Raw genomic sequence first — 19573 nt, 5'->3', positions numbered from 1 at the left:
TGATTCAGAGATGTTTGTTCATCTGTCCTGATACATTTTTAAAATAGCATTTTTTTGTTGCGTTTTTATGACACAATACTCCATATTACAAAAAAATAGCACTAAAACTAATAAAAAAAACTAAACTAAGCATTTACAAAAACTAGCGAAATAAAATAATAAATAAAAGATTAAAAGCCACATTGATAAATACATTTTGTAAGTATTTATTCATTTATTCATTATTTTATTTATTATTACGTCATTGATCGTTCTCCGTAGTTTAGTAGCTGGTTATGGTTTATGGACGTAGTTCCGGTAGGGGGCGGTATCTCAAAGCGGCGTTGCAGCTTTCCCTGCCTGAGTGAAGAAGAACGGGTTGAGTGACGTCAGCGTCGTGTTTTGGAAGCGCTAGGAGGAAGATGGCGGGGTCCAAGGTGAAGCAGGACATGCCTCCTCCGGGAGGCTATGCCGCTTTCGATTACAAAAGAAACCTTCCGAAACGAGGACTCTCTGGTACCTGCACCACATACCCTGTTTGCTAAACGTACAAGTCCATTCACGAGTAAACATGCTCAGGCTATGTGACGGTTGTTACTTGTTATGTAGAAGCTAATGCTAACTGGTCGGCTCCTAGACACTGCAGATAATGTGCTAAAATGATAACGTAGAGGCTCTAGGTTAACACTTGCCATGGTCAACAGTATAACAAGAGTACTTAAAATATTTGTCAAAACTAAATGTTGTATTGCAGCAAAGATAGGTACTTGCTGACTCAGAATAAGTAGCACGAAGTTGACTGCAGGTTCCATCAAATACATGTGCTAAAGCTGTTTTGGGGTTAAATGTAGCTTTTCCCCAGTATAGCACACATTGCTTGATTACTGTGAGAAGCATGTAAACTTTATATTTACACCAATTTCCCTGAAAACATGTCGCCCTTCAGATTCACTAGTACATATAGTCACACATATAATTAAGTCCTGTCACGGTCAAAGTACTCTAACTGTCTTTGTAGGACTATCTCGTATTATATGAAACTACTGTCAGCTCGGGCAGTATCAATTATTTTCATTATTTTATTAAACAGTTTTTTTTAACGATTCTCTTATGGACCAATATAAGCTAAGAATCCACTATGCTCTGGTCAGTGCCAGTTTGTAAATGAATTTCCATATGCCACAGATCTTGTTGACAGTCTGCAAGATTCATTTATTTCATCTTTATAGAATCTGAGTAAGAAACTAGCCGAAACACACCGTGTCAACCTTCATCTTTGAACTATATACGAATATAACTGAGCCTGATGAAGTTCATTTTGATTCAGATACTGAAAATGACCTGACAATTTGATTGAGATGTTAGACAAAACCAATCTTTAAATATCCTGTGGTTGTACCTAATGAGCTCTATAATCAACAGGATACAGCATGTTCGGCATTGGCCTAGGCATCATGGCGTTTGGTTACTGGAAGATGATCAAATGGAACAGGGAAAGGAGGTAAGGAAGGTTTTGCTGACACTCGTGCTGTAATGTATTTTCTGCCCCATGATGCACTTGGAATGGCCTTGTGTGTGAATGGTTCTATTCAAACAAACTTGCATTGCCTTTATGTCTCAGACGCTATAACTTTGAAGAGTTGGAAGCGAGGATAGCAATGATGCCCCTGATGCTGGCAGAGCATGATCGAAGGTGACAATAAAATGAATAAATAAATTACACAAAAATAGATCTAGTGTTTTATTTCGGTGCTGTCACCTTCGGGTTCGATATTTTTATAAGTCTGATTTCCCCTCTGTCCAGGACCTTACGAATGCTGAGGGAAAATCTAGAAGAGGAGGCCATTATCATGAAGGATGTTCCAGGCTGGAAGGTAAAGAAATCCTTTTGTTCTTATTTTTTCTTTTTGGTATGTTATTATATATTATATCTCACAGCCTAAATGGTTTGCACTGTTATCCCAAATCTCTGCACACGGGTATGTTCAAATATTTCCCTGCTTTTCATTTTTAATCACTATTGTACTATTATTTTAACAATTACTTTTTTTGGTCAAAAACATTCAAACACAAAAACTACATACATTCAGCAGTCTTTATGATTTCCATTTAAAATGAATGTTGCCTTATCGAGAACTGATTTGCACATATGCATATAGGTTACTGTCGAGGGGCACCTGCTTATATATAAGTAGTTGCGGATGTGTTTTCATTAGGGCTGAAACAATTACTGGTTTCTTTGTTCCATATAACAAGAAATCATTAAAACAGAATAGTTTTCGGACAAAACAAGACATTTGAGAACGTCATCCTTTCCAGGTTTGAGAAACACTGATCAACATTTTCTGGACCAACAGTTTAATCGATAATGAAAATAATGCAGCCCTAGTTTTCATAACAGCCAAGATGGTTGATGCACTGAACACTAAGTGATACTATTTTCTATGTCATTATTATTATGTGATCTTTGTGAATGTATTTTGTGGATTTAAACTAAAGAGTAGCCAAAATGTGTCCATTGACCAATTTAAGTGAAGTCTGTAACACAACACTTTGTAACCCTGCAGGTTGGTGAGCGCGTCTTTCACACAGATCGCTGGGCCACCCCCCTGACACCAGAGCTGTTCAACCTCCGGCCCCGTGAGGAGTTTTTGCACAAGCGTTTCGGCTTCTTGGAGTATGTGTAAGCAGCATCAGGACGATAATGCAGAGCTCAACTGTCAACAGTCAGTGTCACATGGACCTGCGTGCTCACTCAATTCTGCTTGTAAATGTTCAATAAAATTCTTTTTCTTTACCTTACTCTGGTGAACCTGTCTTTCTTCAGTTTTTCATTTGTTGATGGATCACATCCAGTGGTATTTAACACATTTACTCCAGCACTGTACTTAAGTAGTTTATAGGTACATGTACCATTACTTCTCATGGGAGAGAAACAATTAACCAGAATTGTAGTTCCTTTTTGACTGAGACTTGAATGGTGCTTTTATATCATACATAAAACTGGCAATTTGATTTGGTCACAGAATTGTTACTTCATCTCTGTTCAACTGAACCAGCTGTATAACCCTCAAGACAAGTATAACAAATTTATATTTCATAGTGCAAAATCTAATGCCATTTCTACACAAAGCCTGCTTAACACTTATTCTGCATTGTACCCAATATGTTATGAGATGACAAGTCTTTTTATTTTTAAACTTAAACTGATATAATGGCTTTTGGTGCATGTCTAATTAAAATGGAGGCACCTATAATAGTTAAGGCACCAACCAAACGTGTATAAATTGGGTTCTGCATTAGTTACATTTCGATCTGTTCATCCCAATAACACTGCATTTGTGTTGCGTAAAGGAAACGCCAAGTTTATTTCATTCCCAGCTTTAATTCTTGAAACTGCAAAATTAAGTTTAAAACAGCAGATCAGTGCATTCACTCCTTAGCATTGCAATGTACCCTTTAACTGTCAGTGGAAAAACAATGCTCAGTCACTAGTGCACACAGGTCAATGTGCCAATGAGCAAGGCCGGGGCCATCAACTTTGCTCCAGCTCCGGATCGTGCTCCAGCACATTCAACCTGAAACAAAAGCAGAAGTTAACCAAGCCGTCAAACCGGTTTTGAGGGATAGATTTCTTTATAATAAAATGTACCTGAACTGCATTCACACTGCCACCCATGGCTGCACATTCTGCGCTGTGTTGAAACCCTGTGAAGCATCAGTCAGTCTGCTCAATCTGAAGAAAGAGAACGATAGAATAAGTTTGACAACCTGTGTTTGGGCAGAAGACATCACAATGACAAGCATGCAACACTAGAGTCTGAAACTCACCACTTATGTAGGGTACAAAGAAAAATTGAATAGTCTAGACACCTTGGACATGAAATAGGATTGCGGTGGGACATTACAGGAACAAATTTGAGGATTTATGCAGTGACCTGAAGTGGACTGAGCATAAATACCCACGGACTTTAGAGGCCAATGCTTTGAGGACGAGATGGAGCAAATATTCCAGGAGCTTCCTTTCCCCCACTCAAGGAGAATTTAACTATCAGAAGGGACCATGTTGGTAGGCAACATTTGAAGCAGAGGACTAAACAGTGACTAACTTCAAGGTATTCATGGAAACAATGAGAACTGAGTTTGAAGGATGTGAGCAAAGCAAAAGGAGATTTTTACCTCACGTGCATTGGCCTACTTTCTCCACATATGACCTAGGCAAGAGAGCAGCTTTCATCTCTGATGAGCACTTGTTGGTAGGCGCAACACTTCATTCTCCAAGGACTTGTCGATTTTTGATGTAGCTGATCTCTTGAACGTAATGAAGCATTAACATGACCAGACACTGACGTTTCCAAAAATTCTGTGCCACTTTGAGGCCAAATTACTCAAACCTGACCAGAGGTTTGATCTTAAATTTATAAAAAAAAACAACTAATGAATGTTTTTGGACATTGTTAGCGTATAAGTTACATTTTATTCAACGTAACTGAGGCTTATTAAAAAATATCTTAAGACTGAACTACTGATTCATCACTGCCCCCAGAGTCATCCTTAGAGACAGCACTACAGTTGACCCACGGACCTGAAGCGCCCAGCTCAACGTCCCCATGCTGTATTTTCGAAAGGCAAAGGAATCGAGATTATTTTCCACAGTCTGTTTAATAGGCTCCATGAAGCCAAACTGACAAAGAAAAGAAACTGTTGATCATACAAAGAACAAAAAGTACAAAACTGTTCCCGGTTGAGATATTTTGGGGAAACGAAGGTACACTTTTCGATCACTTAAACAAGATTAGTCAATTTTACAGCACATTTAAAATGCAGATGTGAGCACAGAAGATACCTTGGACAGACTGTAGCATGCTGCAATTTGCAACTTCATGAACAGCCGGCCACTTCGGAGGTGTAGTTCACCAGTCTGAAAGGAATTCACTCTTTTTGGAAAATTGAACAAACAGGAGCCTCAGCTAAACTAAGTTTGAGGCTAAGCAATTTAGCATAAAATCCCCTAAGTCTTTCCTCTAGTAAGGGGATCCTCTTATCTCACCCTGTTTAGAACCTGGCAGGAGAAATGAGGAAACAAAATACAAAAAAAAAAAAAATAAAGTACAAAAGCAAAGCCCCATTAGATATAAAAAAAGAACCTAAATACTAAATAAATCAAATGAGGGAACACTTAGTCGGGAGCAACTTTAATGGCCATTCAACAAAAAGCCACATAGGAGGGGAGCAGTTTAATCCAAAATTGGGACTTGTAATGGAGTAATAGTACTTATTAGATTGCAGAAATGCTTTTTAGGTCAACGGCCTTTTAGAGGAATATAGATGCCTAATCGAGCAAGGTCAAAGTCCTTTGTTGAAAATTATCTTATGTTTTTAAGGAATGACCAAAAACTAAAGGCTACATATTTTAAGATGTTTGAGCTACTACAACAGAACGACAGAACTAAGGTCAGCAATAACACGTGGACATTTTTCTTGAGGATCGCATCTTTGAAATACGGCCAGCCAAGTGATGATCTTGAATCAGGGTGATGTTTACTCGTTTGAAGCTGAGGATAAGAAGTGGGCACACAGGTAAAGACACTGAAAGTTCCAACACTGGAGTCTCAAAATCCCCCTCAACCCACAGACAGTCCAAAACCCTCCCTCATTTTTGCACAAGGGGCTCCATCAGATGAGATGCGGGCAACATAATGGCAAACGCTGAATACTACCGAGTGTCTCGCATTGTTTGCCGGCCTCCTAATCAGTGTAGGGTGGAGCTAGTTAGTATTTGCCAGCTTGGACTCAACTATAAAACTGAGGGGCATACATGATACACATCTTTATATGTTGGGGCTGTGAAACTGCATAAATGCAGTAGTGATGCGCGATGATGGTTTTAGTCTAGTTTAGTAGTCTCGGCGTACCACCAACTATATGAAGGTTTTACAATAGCTAATGCAATTAAACTGACTTTAAAGTGTTAAGTTAAAGTTTGAAGATGACAGCCCCAACATAAGCCTCCATACACAGTAAAATTGCATATCAATAATGCTTACCATAGCTGTCATATCCTTCACGGTAGGATCCAGAGCGATCACCGTATCCACCCTGACCCCTGAAAATAATTTGTACAACGAATCAGGCTTTATTATACACATTAACACAAAACAACCTGAAAGAAGTGCATTCGTTATGTCATTTACCTATCTCTGTAGCTATTGGAGTATCCCCCACTCCTGTATCCTCCTCCTCCTCCTCCACCACCGCTGCCCCCACTGTAGCTCCTGTCTCCACCTCCGAAGCTGCGGTCGCCATAACTCCTGTCACGGTATCCCCGCTCTGCATAGTATCCGCCCCCTTCATAGTCTGCAGTTTGAAAACAAAAGCCAAATAAGCACGGAGGATCTTAACGATGTTAAAATGTAATAAGTGGGCACTTCACCATTTTGGTCCTCACCGCGTGAGTAACCACGGCCTCTCCCCCGGGATCCTCCGAAACGACCACCACGTGAGCCAGTCTGGAGACCTTTTCTGGGTGGACCCTTTCCTGCTTCATCCACCCGAATAGCCCTGCCGTCCACAGTCTAACAAAAGACAATGAAGAATCAAGAAACAATGTTAACTTCAGCGACACAGAAATGTACAACTTCAATATTGTGTTTAATAAAAGGGTGAATAAGGGGTTAATAATGTAATGTGTATTTACACTGCCGTTCATCTCCGCCATAGCATCTTTTGCATCTTCAGGATTATCGTACTTCACAAAGCCAAAGCCACGAGATCTCCCCGTCTCTTTGTCTCTGATCACATCGACTAATGGTGAGAGGGGGAGGGGAAATGTAAGAAAACAATCGTGTACAGAGAAGCTCAATTACATCATGTGGGCATATAAACCATTGTTTGTACTGGAAGGAAGGGGGGGGGGGGTGTTCACCTTTGTCGATGCTTCCGAATCTGCTGAAGGCATTGGAGAGAGAATCTTCGGTCGTTTCGAAGCTCAGTCCTCCAACGAATAATTTACCCTCGTCCGACATCTTCAGTACAGTTCAAAACACCACAGCCACCTACAGCAAACAAACACTTTCGATAAGAGCACGTCCTGATCATCGACCGACATCTTCTGGGGTTAAAGTAGGTCACTACTCCATCCGTCTTGTAAAGATATGAGCTCAAAAAGATGCACATTTGTGCAAAAACATTCTAATGCGCAAGTGTTCACCAATCGATATCAAAAGAGCCGTATCTATAATCATAGTCGATTAAATCCAGTAGAAAAAAACCCCCACATGGAAGCGGAGTTAGGCCTCAAGGCCTGAAAACGTGACGCCGCTTGATTAGACCATACAATAACGGGCGTCTTACTGTTAGGCGCCATTTTGTAGCATCATGCTGCTCCTTCCCACTTTTGTTTCACGGACCGAAAGTAAATCATTTCAAGGGCCTTAAACACGTACTAACAGTTACGCTAAACACGTATGTTGCGAGTCATCGTTTTACCGCCTAATTGCATGCGCACGAACCCACCCAAAAATATTCAACATACAGTGCACAAAAGCCAACAAATTAACTGCGCATTTTTTCCCCCTCTAAATACAGTCGTTCGACGTAACATGAAATAATCACCTTCCATTTACAGTGTCATACAATCATGCAAACATCATGGATGTATCGTTTTAGCCGGGCCACAGTGGAGCGCTTACCTTTCACGACGTCCAAGTGAAGACTACGAACGTCGACTTCGAACAGGGGAGATATACAACGGTGTTCCGCCTTTGAGCTCTACCCGCGGACGGCTTAAAAACTCGGCACCGCCCCCTGCTGGTCTGAGTGTGGGTTGTTGTTTTTTTTGTTTTTTTTAAGCCATGCTTGGAAAAAGGGCCTCAATAAGTATTTTCTGTGATATGGCTTTTGAAAGACTACCAAAAATGTACACATTTGCTGCACTTGTTCACCATCATAGTAGAAAACATGGTTTAGTACAATTTTTTTAGTTTTTCACAAGATAATGAAGAGGTGATTGGTTCCGTTCTCACTTTATGGATGATACAGGTCTATGGGTTGTAACAGGTTTAATTATCTTCATAGTCATTTTTTATTTTTATTTTTTTCTATTTGATTGTGACCAACACACATCAAAACTGTACAACTGACGTGGAGGAAACTTTCTGTAAATGATGGATTGAAGAAGACATTTTTATATTATGGTGGTGAATTGGATGTAGATTCAAAATGTGTTTTGCTTTGTAAACAACCGTTAAAGATAGGCACACGGATTCACGCTGGAAGGCTGGGCAGCCTTAGTGTTTGTTTGTGCTCCAACTGCTTTCTCTAGTCTTAATTTTATCATCAACATCATTCGGATCACCACGGGACATTGCTGTTGTGGGATGCACATGCTCGAAACCCATTTGTCCAGCCTCAGATAAAAAGGTTGAAAAGTTCAGCTACCAGCATGAGGGAAGTTTAAATGTTTGGTTTAGCTGCACACATTAAGACATACTCGAGTGTGCTCTATATTACAGAGGAAGAGTTGAGACCTTTGAATTCGGATCTTTCTGCATGTGAATAAGATCTAAGCAGGGAAAAATGCAATAAATCAGCAATTCAGACCTGAGAGCCCTTCTCATTCCATGATTTTTTTTCAGCCTAATCATACACCAGGTACTAAATATTGTGTTAACAGATTCCAAACAGTAAAACACCTTAATGACTTACGCAAAAACTGAATGGAAAAAAATACATTACCAGATAATGTGTAGAACTTTCCAGCAGGCAAAACTATCACTATTTATTGTTATATGTGACAGATATTATGTTTAAGATAACCTCCAGTCTTGGTGTTTGGAGCATGCGCTGTTGACAAACTGCCCTTTGATGACAATAGTGCTTTGATACCAACTGAGCTTTGATTAAAACAGCACATGGTCCAAACAAAGACTGGAGGTTATCTTAAACATAATATCCATCACATATAACAATAAATAGAGTGATAGTTTTGCCTGCTGGAAAGGTCTACAATATGGTTTTCACTACATAATTTCAGACATAAGCTCAACACCAAAATCCAGTTTTCATTTAGTTTTTCCTTTATTCTTTGAATATATATTTTTTCCTTTGCATTTACATCCGTTGACTATATTTAGAGCAACATCCTCTACACATGTCAAAACACAGATTCAATTCAAGAAATGTATGGTTAAGGCATTGTGTATATACAGAAAATAAAACAATGGGGGGGGTGGGGGTTGTACAAACCGATGCATAATGTGAAAAATATTCAAAGATATTGTGTAGTTTATGCTAATAGCAATGAGTCACTGACAGACATACAATAACATGCTCAGGTAACAATAACAAAGGCCTTTGGTCTTCAGCAGGTTGCCACACGTGTGTGGAACTTTTCTGTTCAAGGGCAAGAGATAATGGTGACAATGTGAGAAGGCGTGAGAGATGTGAACGCGTTCGTTGTTTGTCTGTGGGGGAGAGGGGGGGTCACCTCGCCTGTAGGAGAAGCAAATAAAATGTAAGACATATTGCATAAAATTCAAATTATTTAGTTAATGGCTGCTCTCAGGAGTGATTCTATCAACTATATCAATAGAAGGTTTTTCTGAGTATGTTCAATTGAATAGTAAGTGCAAGGGTAAAATAAACATTGCATCACATGCACACTTTTTCATGAAAGCACACATGGGCAACACATTTCTCAGTTCTGTGTCCATGGGCCTAAGCACACAGGCAACTCCAGAAAACCCATAACAAAAGACGGCTGCAAATTAATTGACACAGGAAGCAAACGAGAATTTTGAGTAATTGAAGATCTGAAAATAGACGGAGGCAGATGATCCACTGTGGTGACCCCTACAAGGTAAAGCCAAAAGAAAGACACACAAGTAATAAAACGAGGGGGACATAAAAGTGGCAAAGTTTCCAACTATCATGACTCGCTCATGCACATCACAGAGGCCCCTGAATTTAGTATGACTTTCACTTCAGCTCTGAAAGCGTGATCATGCGTCATCCAGATCCATCTATTGCAAAAGAAAAATGTAAACCTGAAGCACCTCATCAGAACATACAGTACCAAGTCACAGATACGTCAACCTTACAGGGTTTTTTTCATGCAAATTATTCACACATTTGAAATATTTTTCGTACTGTAATTTTTCGGATTGTGGTCAATTTTTCCAGAGCTTCCTTTTCCGTCAAATTCACAGCTAACCAATCAGAACAAGTGTTGTTGAATACATGGTCCAAGCATTTAACACAGTGGTGGACAGCTAGATTGTGTTTGTTTCCCAACGCCCTGTTTTTAATAAAGACAAGATTACAAGATCTGTGGAGGGGGTTTGAATGGAGCTTCCACCATTAACTATACTGACACTGGAGGGACAAGGAGGGGCAGAGTGAGGATAAGTTGGAGGAAAGTGGAGTTGACGACATGGTGGTAAGGAGTAATGCTAGCAAATTGACAGGGACACTCAGGGATGGAGGTGAGGTCTGTTTGTACCTGGTATCCCTTGTGTTATGGGGACCTAAATCAGTTTAGTGTCACATTTTGGGGACTTGTCTTCCTTATGGGGACAAAAATCAAGTCACCATGGTGTAAATGACCAAATTACTAACTTGCAGGTATCATTTTATTCCTTTAGCCTTTCCTATAGATGGATGCCTATACACAAATATACGAGAAGCAAATCTATGGGAGAAATTACATGGACAAAACAGTCATATTACAATATCCAGCAACGGGATTTGCTTCCTCCCTGGATTCTGTTTTTCGCAACGTTACTGTAACTAAGCATGTGATTGTTCAAAGTCGAGCGCTTTATCATTTGGCTGTTTCATTGTTGAATCAAACAGGGGCCTCATGTATAAACCGTGCGTATGCACAAAAACGGTGTACGCTTGCTTTCACGCACAGACGGCATGTATAAAAATGTACTTGGCGTGGAAGTTTGCGGATCACAGCGCAAACTCTCAAGCTGCCGTGAGAACTTGCGGAGAGCTCGACAAACCCTTGTCAGGTGGAGATGCTGCAATATTAAGCTCTTAAACTTATCACAGTGTTTCAAAATAATTTTATTCATGTGCAGTGTTGGGAACGTTACTTTAAAAAAGTAATTAGTTATAGTTACTCACTAATGGTTCCAAAAAGTAACTGCGTTAGTAACTGAATTACTCTATAATAAAAGTAACTCCTTACCAGGGAAAGTAACTATTTGCGTTAGTGTTGCTATATGTCAAAGAATTTGGATTTTTTTTGTGTAGTTTTCACAAGTCAGTTGAAATGAGTAGAACAGACAGTTTGTACATAGCTTTCTATATTTATTGCACGTCGACAGACAGCAAGATGTTTATCCTGCACTTCAAGTATTATCTTTGTAAGAAAAGTAAAGTTACACCGTATAAAGTGCATTTAACTAGCAAATTAAATCAAACTCTCTCAACCTGAGACAACAAAAGTAAAATTTAAACAAAAAAGTGTATTTAGCTCTGTAGTCTTATTCTTAATTAAAGTTTTTGCTCCGGGACATGTGTAATGTACACATTACATGTACGTTCTTGCCTTTGATCACAATGAACTTTTAGTGACTTTATCGCCACAAACAATGAAAATGCCAACTTTACATTGCAGTCCTGACTCGCCATCTCTGCTGCTTCATCGATTCTGTTTAGCTGTGTGTGTGTGTGTGTGTGGCGCGTATGCTGGAATGCGTGAAACGTGACTCTGCCTTGGTCAATCATAATCGCTTACCTCGTTATTAACCCGCCTCCTCACTAGCTGTGGGCCAGGGGTGCGTTAGGACTACAGTTTATTCAATCAATGCATAGTAACGCAAGGCATTTTACGTCCAGTAACGTTAACGCCGTTGTAACGACGGGAAAAGTAATTAGTTAGATTACCCCGTTACTGGAAAAACTACACCGTTACCTAACACTGTTAATGTGTCTACAGTGACAAACATGAATTATTCTGTGACAAACAATACTGATACCAGGTACGTTTGAACATATGTGGATATCATAGAGGACGTTGAAGAGGAAACTGATCCTGTGCGCAAACGTGTGTGTATGTGTGTGAGAGTGAGAGGGGGGGAGACAGACTCACTTGCTTACTTTGAGCAAATTACTGAAATTAATTTTCCACAGATGAATATTTTCTTTATGTAACACAGCATTGTAAAGAGACACAGCTGCTGACATGAACACACGTCAGTCTACAATGTTTTAAACTCATTTCTTGTAAGAAAATGGGACTTGAACGGTGAGTAGAACATTTTCATTATCCCATTTTAATCCATACGATAACGAATTAACTACGAAAAAGTTATTCCACCACCGCTACGCCTTTCATGGGAAGATAAAGGCGATGCTCGTCAGCCGCTGACTCTGCGAGACACCAGCATCTTTTTCCTCCCTCCCCACCATCAGCGACAGTAATGAATTGTTACATGGACCAACTTTTTTTAAGCATCAATATTAATGAGAGCAGTCACTGTGACCCTGACATTTAGTTCCTTCGTGTTTATCACTAATTCCACAAAAAAAAACAAAATTCGATTGTTACAGATTAATACATCATAAATTTTCCTTCTTTTTCTTTTATTTCCCTCTTTGTATATATTCATTAGTGGGTGGAAGAGGGGCGTGGTGTGTTACTCATTCATCTCCGCCCAGTTTCCATTTGATGGGATGTATAAAAAAAGGTGCGCAGGCGTACAGTTTTGTAAATCTGAGATTTTCTTTGCGTGCATACTTTTCAAATTGTATATGTATGCCATCTTTTAGTATGAAAGCTGCGCACTCTTTAATACATGAGGCCCCTGATCCTATCACTTGGTCAACGCTTCAAGTACATATTAATATCTAACTATTACCGGCTCACCAGTGTATTTTTTTCAGTTTTTCCTCATAATTTATTAGTTTCTTCATGTCCCATTTGACGCATGGGAGGGTGCATAATAATCGTCATCCAAATCATTTGCACTTTCATCCTGCATATTTGCAATACGTCTATTGTGCCTACAGTTCAGTCGCCCCCCTTCAAATTTGTTGATTTTCTTTTGGGGGTGGGGGGGGGGGGTAAATAGAACCCTAGCTTTCAAAAAACCATCTGGTCCATCCAGAGAACAAAAACCTGTTATCATTTTTTATGAAGCTGTCCTTACCAAGGTGCTCTGCACTCTGGAGCCCAAGAGGTTTACTTCATCTTTTGCCGGGTTCCTTCTGTGAGCACCGGCCAGACCAGAGGGTTTAAACAGGGTGTTAAAGGGTGGGTGGTGCCCCTTGGAGAAAACTAGGCAGCTCTGAGGCTGATTGGTAAAATGCCAGAGTGCCTGGAAAAAAAAATAGAAAGTTGTCACCATCACATTTTAATTTGAATAAGAAAAACTTTAAAAAAAATTTACCTGATCGATTGCATTACTGCTGCCATTTAAAGCTGCACACCTGCGTTGTGGAGACCACGTGATGCCCGTCTGTTCATTCTAAACAAAGAGGAAGCTTGATTAAGTTTGGCAAAGTGTTTTGACACATCACAATGTCAAGCATGCAACACTAGGAGTCTGAAACTCACCACTTATATGTAAGGGCATTTAGGAAAACTGATATTCTAGACACCTCAGACATGAAATAGGACTGCAGTGGGACATTACAGAAACTTATTTGAGGATTAATGCAGCGACCCAAAGTGGACTGAGCACAGGACTCAAACGCTTTTTGTTCACAAGGTGGAGCAATTATTCCAGAGGAGCTTCATAGGAGCTTTTCCACCCCACTCGGTGAGAATTTAACTATCAGAAGAGGCTGTGGCATATTTGTAGGCAACATCTGAAGCAGAGGACTAAACAGTGACTAAATTCAAGGTATTCATGGAATAATGAGAACTGAGTTTGAAGGATGTGAGCAAAGCAAAAGGAGATTACCTCACGTGCATTGGCCTACTTTCTCCACATATGACCTAGGCAAGAGCAGCTTTCATCTCTGATGAGCACTTGTTGGTAGGCGCAACACTTCATTCTCCAAGGACTTGTAGCTGACCTCTTGAACGTAATGAAGCATTAACATGACCAGACACCCACTGACGTTTCCCAAAATCCTATGTGCCACTTTAAGGGCAGGACACTCAAACCTGACTTAAGGTTTGATTTTAAAAAGGTAAAGGCCAAGTATTTGAGTTGAAATAATTTTCTCAGCCAAAATCAACACTAAGATTTTTGAATGATATTTTGTTCAACTCACTGAAGCTTATTAAAATATCTTCAGACTTAACTTCTACTTTAACATTGGCCCAAAAGACATCCTTGTTTAATTTCAGTGGGAGATGTGGTTGTAACAGCACTACAGTTGACACATGAACCTGAAGCTCTCGGCTTAACTTCCCCATGCGGTATTTTCGAAAGGCAAAGGAATCAAGATTATTTTCCACAATCTGTTTAATAGGCTCCATGAAGCCAAACTGACAAAGAAAAAAAAACTGTTGATCATACAAAGAACAAAAAGTACAAAACTGTTCCCGGTTGAGATATTTTGGGGAAACGAAGGTACACTTTTCGATCACTTAAACAAGATTAGTCAATTTTACAGCACATTTAAAATGCAGATGTTGAGCACAGAAGATACCTTGGACAGACTGTAGCATGCTGCAATTTGCAACTTCATGAACAGCCGGCCACTTCGGAGGTGTAGTTCACCAGTCTGAAAGGAATTCACGCTTTTTGGAAAATTGAACAAACAGGAGCCTCAGCTAAACTAAGGTTTTGACAGTAAAAAGGAATTTAGCATAAAATCCCTTAAGTCTTTCCTCGAGTAAGGGGGTCCTCATATCTCGCTCTGATTCGAACCTGACAGGAGGTAGACTAGGAGGAGACACGAGGAACAAAAATACAAAAACAAAGCCCCAACAGATATTATAAAAAAATCTAAGCAAGGAATCAAACGAGTGAAATTTTAGTCGGCAGCAACTTTAGTGGCCATTCAACAAAACGCCACATAGAAGAGCAGTTCAATCCCAAAGTGGGACTTGCAGTAATAGTATTTATTAGATTACAGAAATGCCTTTTAGTTAAACTGTCTTTTAAGGGAATATAGATGCCTAATCAAGCAAGGTCGAAGTCTTTCGTTGAAAATTATCTTATGTTTTGTTGAGGAATGACCAAAACTATCGGCTACATATTTTAAGATGTTTGAGCTACTACAACAGAACTTAAATCAGCAATAACACGTGGACATTTTTCTTGAAGAGCGCATCTTTGAAATACAGCCAGCCAAGTGATGATCTTGAATCAGGGAGATGTTTACTCGTGTGAAGCTGAGGATAAGAAGTGGGCACACAGGTAAAGACACTGAAAGTTCCAACACTGGAGTCTCAAAATCCCCCTCAACCCACAGACAGTCCCTCCCTCATTTTTGCACAAGGGGCTCCATCAGATGAGATTCGACAATATAATGGCAAACGCTGAATGCTACTGAGTGTCTCCAATTGTTTGCCGGCCTCCTAATCAGTGTAGGGTGGAGCTAGATAATATTTGCCAGCTTTGACTCTATAGAACTGAGGGGCATACATGATACACGTCTTTATATGTTGGGGCTGTGAAACTGCATAAATGCAGTGGTAATGGATGGTTTTAGTCTCAGCATACCAACTAAATGAAAGTTTTACAATAACTAGTACAATGACTGATTCTGATATCATTAACTGACTTTGTCAGTGTAAAGTGTAAAGTGTCTAAATGCAAGTTCATTAAGCATACAAGTTTGAAAACAGCCCCAACATAAGCCTACATACAATACAAAATGCATATCAATGCTTACCATAGCTGTCATTTCCTTCATTTCTGGATGACCTGTATCCGCCCCTGGAAATAAAGAGAATTTCCACCTGTTAAATTTTGCATTTGCTTTTTGATCACCATCAATCGTTCCTGATGGCATTTACCGATTTTCTCTGTAGCTATTGGAGTATCCTCCACTCCTGTATCCTCCTCCGCCACCGCTGCTGCCACCACCAAAGCTCCTGTCTCCACCTCCGAAGCTTCGGTCACCACCATAACTCCTGTCGCCGTATCCCTTGTCGCCGTAGCCTCCACCACCTTCAAAGTCTGTAGTTTGAAGACAAAATCAAATGAGTACAGGTATGCAAATGTTAAAAATAAAACTGCATTTCACCATGTCAATGCCTACCTCGTGAGTAACCACGGCCTCTCCCCCGGGATCCTCCAAAATAACCGCCACCGCCACCTCCACCACCACCACGTGAGCCTGTGCTGAAACCTTTCCTGGGTCCACTCTTTCCTGCTTCATCCACACGAATAGTGCGACCATCTAGATTCTACCAAAGGGAATAAAAAAAATTATATTGTGGCTGTTCACACCAAAATTTGTGAATACATTTTTCTCAACACTAGGTGGAGCCACTACAAAGGGGCAACAAACACCATTTCCATTGGGATGTTTTCTCACCCCCACATTTTAGAATACTAAACACATTTTACACCAACTGGAATGGCATATGGTAGAAAAGTGAAAACTGGCATAAAATAAGGCAAACTAAAAAAAATGCAGCAGAGTTTGTATCAATCCTGCTGCAAAAAATGTGCATTTAGCAAATGTGGCTGAATTTAACATGATTCTTAATCTTAATATTCAAACTGAGATTTTATTTGTTCTGTATAATTAAAGATTCACTATAGTGAATGTATAGACAGAGGCTAATCATGAAATGATCATTTACCTTGCCATTCATGCCTAAGATGGCGTCCTTTGCGTCGTCGGGGTTGGAGTACTTCACAAAGCCAAATCCGCGTGATCTCCCCGTCTCTCGGTCCCTGATCACATCCACTAATCGAGGCAAAAATTTAAATTTAAAATTTAGAAACAAGTAGAATGAGCATTTTGTCCATCAGATCTGTGCTGAATTTACCTTTGTCGATGGTTCCATATTTGCTGAAGGTATCGTTGAGCGAGTCCTCGTCGGTGTCGTAGCTCAGCCCTCCAACGAACAATTTACCCTCATCCGACATTTTCAATGTTGAGTTAAATACACCACAACCACCTAGGGGAAAAAACACACGTTAAAAAGCTGCCTCCTTAAAATGTCGTCGACCAGCGTCACTGATCCACTTAAAATGGACGACGTTCATCTACGTGTTCGTGCAAAACGCGTATTGTAAAAGATAACGGTTTCAATCTTTTATAATACCGGGTTAAATGGTTAGCAGTATTTGAACCGGAACTGATTTAATAAACAATGTAAATTATTTGCTAACGTTAACACACGGATGCAGGGCTAGGCCCCTGGCCTGTAAGCGTGACATGTTAGCTAATCCGCTAACCGGGTGGGGGATAAGCTAAGGGGTCTTTCTTCTCGGCGCCATTTTGTAGCACCGAGCTGCGCTTTCCCGCTTTAGTCTGTCGGGCTAAAGAAAGGACACAATAGGCCAGACTCCAACACTACGAACTGTTCTGTAAGATCGTGTTTTACATTTCACGAATCGCCGCCACGGGAAAAATGACCACCCATTCACGTCCCCTGCTCCACTATATGTCGAGTTACGCAACAAGAAAAAAAAAAAAATAGGCTGACAAATCGATGGCGCAATTGTCCGCATAGATCTCACGCGTCGACCTGGGGGGAAAAATGACCACCCATTTACGTCGCTGCTCCACTATATGTCGAGTAACGCAAAAAGAAAAAAAAAATAGGCTGAGAAATCAATTATGCAATTGTCCGCATAATGCGGTAGATTAAGATTATCATTAAATGCAACCGTGCGTTTACCGTCCAACAAACGCAGATGCACACGAATGTGTGAAACATGCTATATAAACCGGTACACGTGGTAGGCCACAAATAAACCCGCTTACCTTGAGAGTATGCGACTGCAGGCTGGGAACGGCGACGTTGAGTGAGAGAGAATCAATGCTACGCGCTGGTTAAGTCAGTGAATGGGCGGAGTTAAATTTGGTCAGAAATGGTACGGCGATATCGTTAGGACAAACCTCCTTAGTCCCAAAGGCCTTACAAAACACAAAAGCCGCGAACGCTCTCGGACTTTGATGATGTCATAGAACATATCACAGTTTTATTTAGAGATGATTTTCCCAAAGAAACGTCACAACTGGTCATTATTATTATTGTTTTGGGCAAATATCACAAAAATGAACCACTCTCATAAAAACCTAAATAAAAAATGTTTTTCTTCCTTGAAGTTGTTAAAAACAAGCCAGGTTGACTGAAAATAAATATAAATATAAATATTTGTATTTTGTCCCTTGTATTTTCGTTTATTTATTTAAAAAGCTAAATCTCTATACCCTAGATTCTATTTATAATGAAGATATATTTTTATTTTGTAAGAAGGATGCCAGTATTCCTATCGAGAGCTTTTGTATAGGCTGTAGAGGAGGAAAAAAGACTTTGATGATACATTGAGGTTAGGACTTTTTTTTTTTTTTGTTCAATTATGTTGACTTTTAACTTTTCAGGCAAAATGTCATTTGAATGGCAACATTTTGGGTTGTTTTTTTGTCCCTTGTCTACATTTTTCTGTAAAGATTGTGGAGAGAGGGCCATTCATACGACACGGTTACTCAAACTGACCGCTAGAGTGTCCTCACACACTTGATGATAACAAAGGGACCGTTCATTCACGGACTTTGCAAACCGCAAGCGTTGAGAATATACGGGACGAAAGTGCGGATAATTAGGGTGCGAAATACGACGCAACCTCCCATGCACATCGAGCACGGTGCGGAAAGACGAATAAGTTATGAGGACGAGGGGAAAATCGCATAATGTCTGTCTGTGACCAGAGCAGGACACACACACACACACACACACGCTTGATTTACACACACCGTCCCACTGAAACTCCATTACAACCCCCCCCCCCCCACACACACACACACACACACGTGGGGCACGTGGGGGGTTGTAATGGAGTTTCAGTGTCGTGTGTGTCGTGTGTGTGTGTAATCTTTTTAAAGTTTCTCCTGTATATTAAAAAGAACGGGGGTTTGGCAAACAAACACGATCGCAATCCGAATGCCGTGTTTAACGTTAAAACGGTCTGCACGTCATCAACAACACTCGTTCTGATTGGTTCGCTGTGGGGGAAATATAAATAAGAAATATGGTCGGCGGATGTGAAATAAAAAATAAAAATAAAAACGCGTCCGCCTATGCATAGGCCTTTTCTGTAAACGCCCTTAATCAAATAAATAATGAAAAGAATAACATTTCAACAAATATGTTTTTAATATCAGGCACAAGTTTGACAACGTGTGACCAACAATGATCAACAATTAAAATAGCAGTAGCTTTGGAAAACTAATCCATACACTGTCTGCAGTCTTACCTGCTGGAATGTTTTTGGAGACAAAGAGAATAACCTTCCATCATTTATGAAGCAATTAAAATAAAGGTTTACTGTCTCTTTACATGCAGCAATGAAGATAACATTTCCCACATGTAAAAAACAATATTAATCATGTCAGACATTGAGGTATTTAAGTCATCCATGTAGAAAAGAATGTGAGAGTAAAGATTAGGAATGTCATTTGGGGAAGCAGGCCATCATTTCTAAAAACAAAAAAAAGA

At 40.0% G+C, this 19573-nt stretch overlaps 3 protein-coding genes across 9 annotated transcripts; 1 reads left to right on the top strand and 2 right to left on the bottom strand.

Annotated features, from left to right (window-relative positions):
• The first annotated feature begins 337 nt into the window (after nucleotides 1–337).
• On the top strand, nucleotides 338–2781 carry ndufa13 (NADH:ubiquinone oxidoreductase subunit A13). Its single transcript, XM_058636400.1, has 5 exons — nucleotides 338–495; nucleotides 1402–1480; nucleotides 1601–1672; nucleotides 1784–1853; nucleotides 2547–2781. The coding sequence occupies exons 1-5, from the start codon at nucleotides 402–404 to the stop codon at nucleotides 2664–2666; spliced, it is 435 nt and encodes a 144-aa protein (XP_058492383.1). The 5' UTR covers nucleotides 338–401; the 3' UTR covers nucleotides 2667–2781.
• A 1841-nt stretch (nucleotides 2782–4622) lies between these two features.
• On the bottom strand, nucleotides 4623–7826 carry LOC131469818 (cold-inducible RNA-binding protein-like). Of its 2 annotated transcripts, none has more exons than XM_058645177.1 (7): nucleotides 7671–7826; nucleotides 6905–7034; nucleotides 6677–6783; nucleotides 6413–6554; nucleotides 6174–6336; nucleotides 6027–6085; nucleotides 4623–5534 (listed from the first exon to the last, which is right to left on the bottom strand). In XM_058645177.1, the coding sequence occupies exons 2-7, from the start codon at nucleotides 7002–7004 to the stop codon at nucleotides 5521–5523; spliced, it is 585 nt and encodes a 194-aa protein (XP_058501160.1). In that variant the 5' UTR covers nucleotides 7005–7034; nucleotides 7671–7826; the 3' UTR covers nucleotides 4623–5520. The 2 variants fall into 2 exon arrangements, with proteins under 2 accessions (XP_058501160.1, XP_058501169.1); XM_058645186.1 differs by having other exon boundaries at nucleotides 6428–6554.
• Nucleotides 7827–9033: 1207 nt separating this feature from the next.
• Nucleotides 9034–17995, bottom strand: LOC131469788 (cold-inducible RNA-binding protein-like). Of its 6 annotated transcripts, XM_058645133.1 has the most exons (8): nucleotides 16895–16917; nucleotides 16706–16812; nucleotides 16156–16303; nucleotides 15911–16073; nucleotides 15787–15818; nucleotides 13383–13460; nucleotides 13143–13310; nucleotides 9034–9471 (listed from the first exon to the last, which is right to left on the bottom strand). In XM_058645133.1, exons 3-8 carry the CDS (start codon nucleotides 16294–16296, stop codon nucleotides 9463–9465), a joined length of 591 nt encoding a protein of 196 aa, XP_058501116.1. In that variant the 5' UTR covers nucleotides 16297–16303; nucleotides 16706–16812; nucleotides 16895–16917; the 3' UTR covers nucleotides 9034–9462. The 6 variants fall into 6 exon arrangements, with proteins under 6 accessions (XP_058501116.1, XP_058501109.1, XP_058501130.1 ...); XM_058645126.1 differs by lacking the exon at nucleotides 16895–16917 and having other exon boundaries at nucleotides 15787–15830; XM_058645147.1 differs by lacking the exons at nucleotides 9034–9471; nucleotides 13143–13310 and adding an exon at nucleotides 17839–17995 and having other exon boundaries at nucleotides 13441–13460; nucleotides 15787–15830; nucleotides 16895–17026.
• Nucleotides 17996–19573: the final 1578 nt, after the last annotated feature.

Source organism: Solea solea, chromosome 1 (genome assembly GCF_958295425.1).
Source record: "Solea solea chromosome 1, fSolSol10.1, whole genome shotgun sequence".
In the NCBI taxonomy this organism is placed as follows: Eukaryota; Metazoa; Chordata; class Actinopteri; order Pleuronectiformes; family Soleidae; genus Solea; species Solea solea.
The sequence above is the reverse complement of the archived record's forward strand: the minus strand, read 5'-3'. Positions and strand labels throughout refer to the sequence as shown.

What these genes read in the sequence shown, in the direction of transcription:
- ndufa13 (XM_058636400.1), top strand. Translation starts at nt 402, where the DNA reads ATGGCGGGGTCCAAGGTGAAGCAGGACATGCCTCCTCCGGGAGGCTAT. An exon ending in AAATGGAACAGGGAAAGGAG is followed by an intron (nt 1,481 to 1,600) that starts GTAAGGAAGGTT and finishes TTTATGTCTCAG; the next exon opens with ACGCTATAACTTTGAAGAGT. An exon ending in AGGATGTTCCAGGCTGGAAG is followed by an intron (nt 1,854 to 2,546) that starts GTAAAGAAATCC and finishes GTAACCCTGCAG; the next exon opens with GTTGGTGAGCGCGTCTTTCA.
- LOC131469818 (XM_058645177.1), bottom strand. Translation starts at nt 7,004, where the DNA reads ATGTCGGACGAGGGTAAATTATTCGTTGGAGGACTGAGCTTCGAAACG. An exon ending in ATTCGGAAGCATCGACAAAG is followed by an intron (nt 6,784 to 6,904) that starts GTGAACACCCCC and finishes TCTCACCATTAG; the next exon opens with TCGATGTGATCAGAGACAAA. An exon ending in ACGCGGTGAGGACCAAAATG is followed by an intron (nt 6,337 to 6,412) that starts GTGAAGTGCCCA and finishes TTCAAACTGCAG; the next exon opens with ACTATGAAGGGGGCGGATAC.
- LOC131469788 (XM_058645126.1), bottom strand. Translation starts at nt 16,296, where the DNA reads ATGGTCGCACTATTCGTGTGGATGAAGCAGGAAAGAGTGGACCCAGGA. An exon ending in TGAAGGAAATGACAGCTATG is followed by an intron (nt 13,461 to 15,786) that starts GTAAGCATTGAT and finishes CTCTTTGTTTAG; the next exon opens with AATGAACAGACGGGCATCAC. An exon ending in GCAGTAATGCAATCGATCAG is followed by an intron (nt 13,311 to 13,382) that starts GTAAATTTTTTT and finishes TTTTTTTTCCAG; the next exon opens with GCACTCTGGCATTTTACCAA.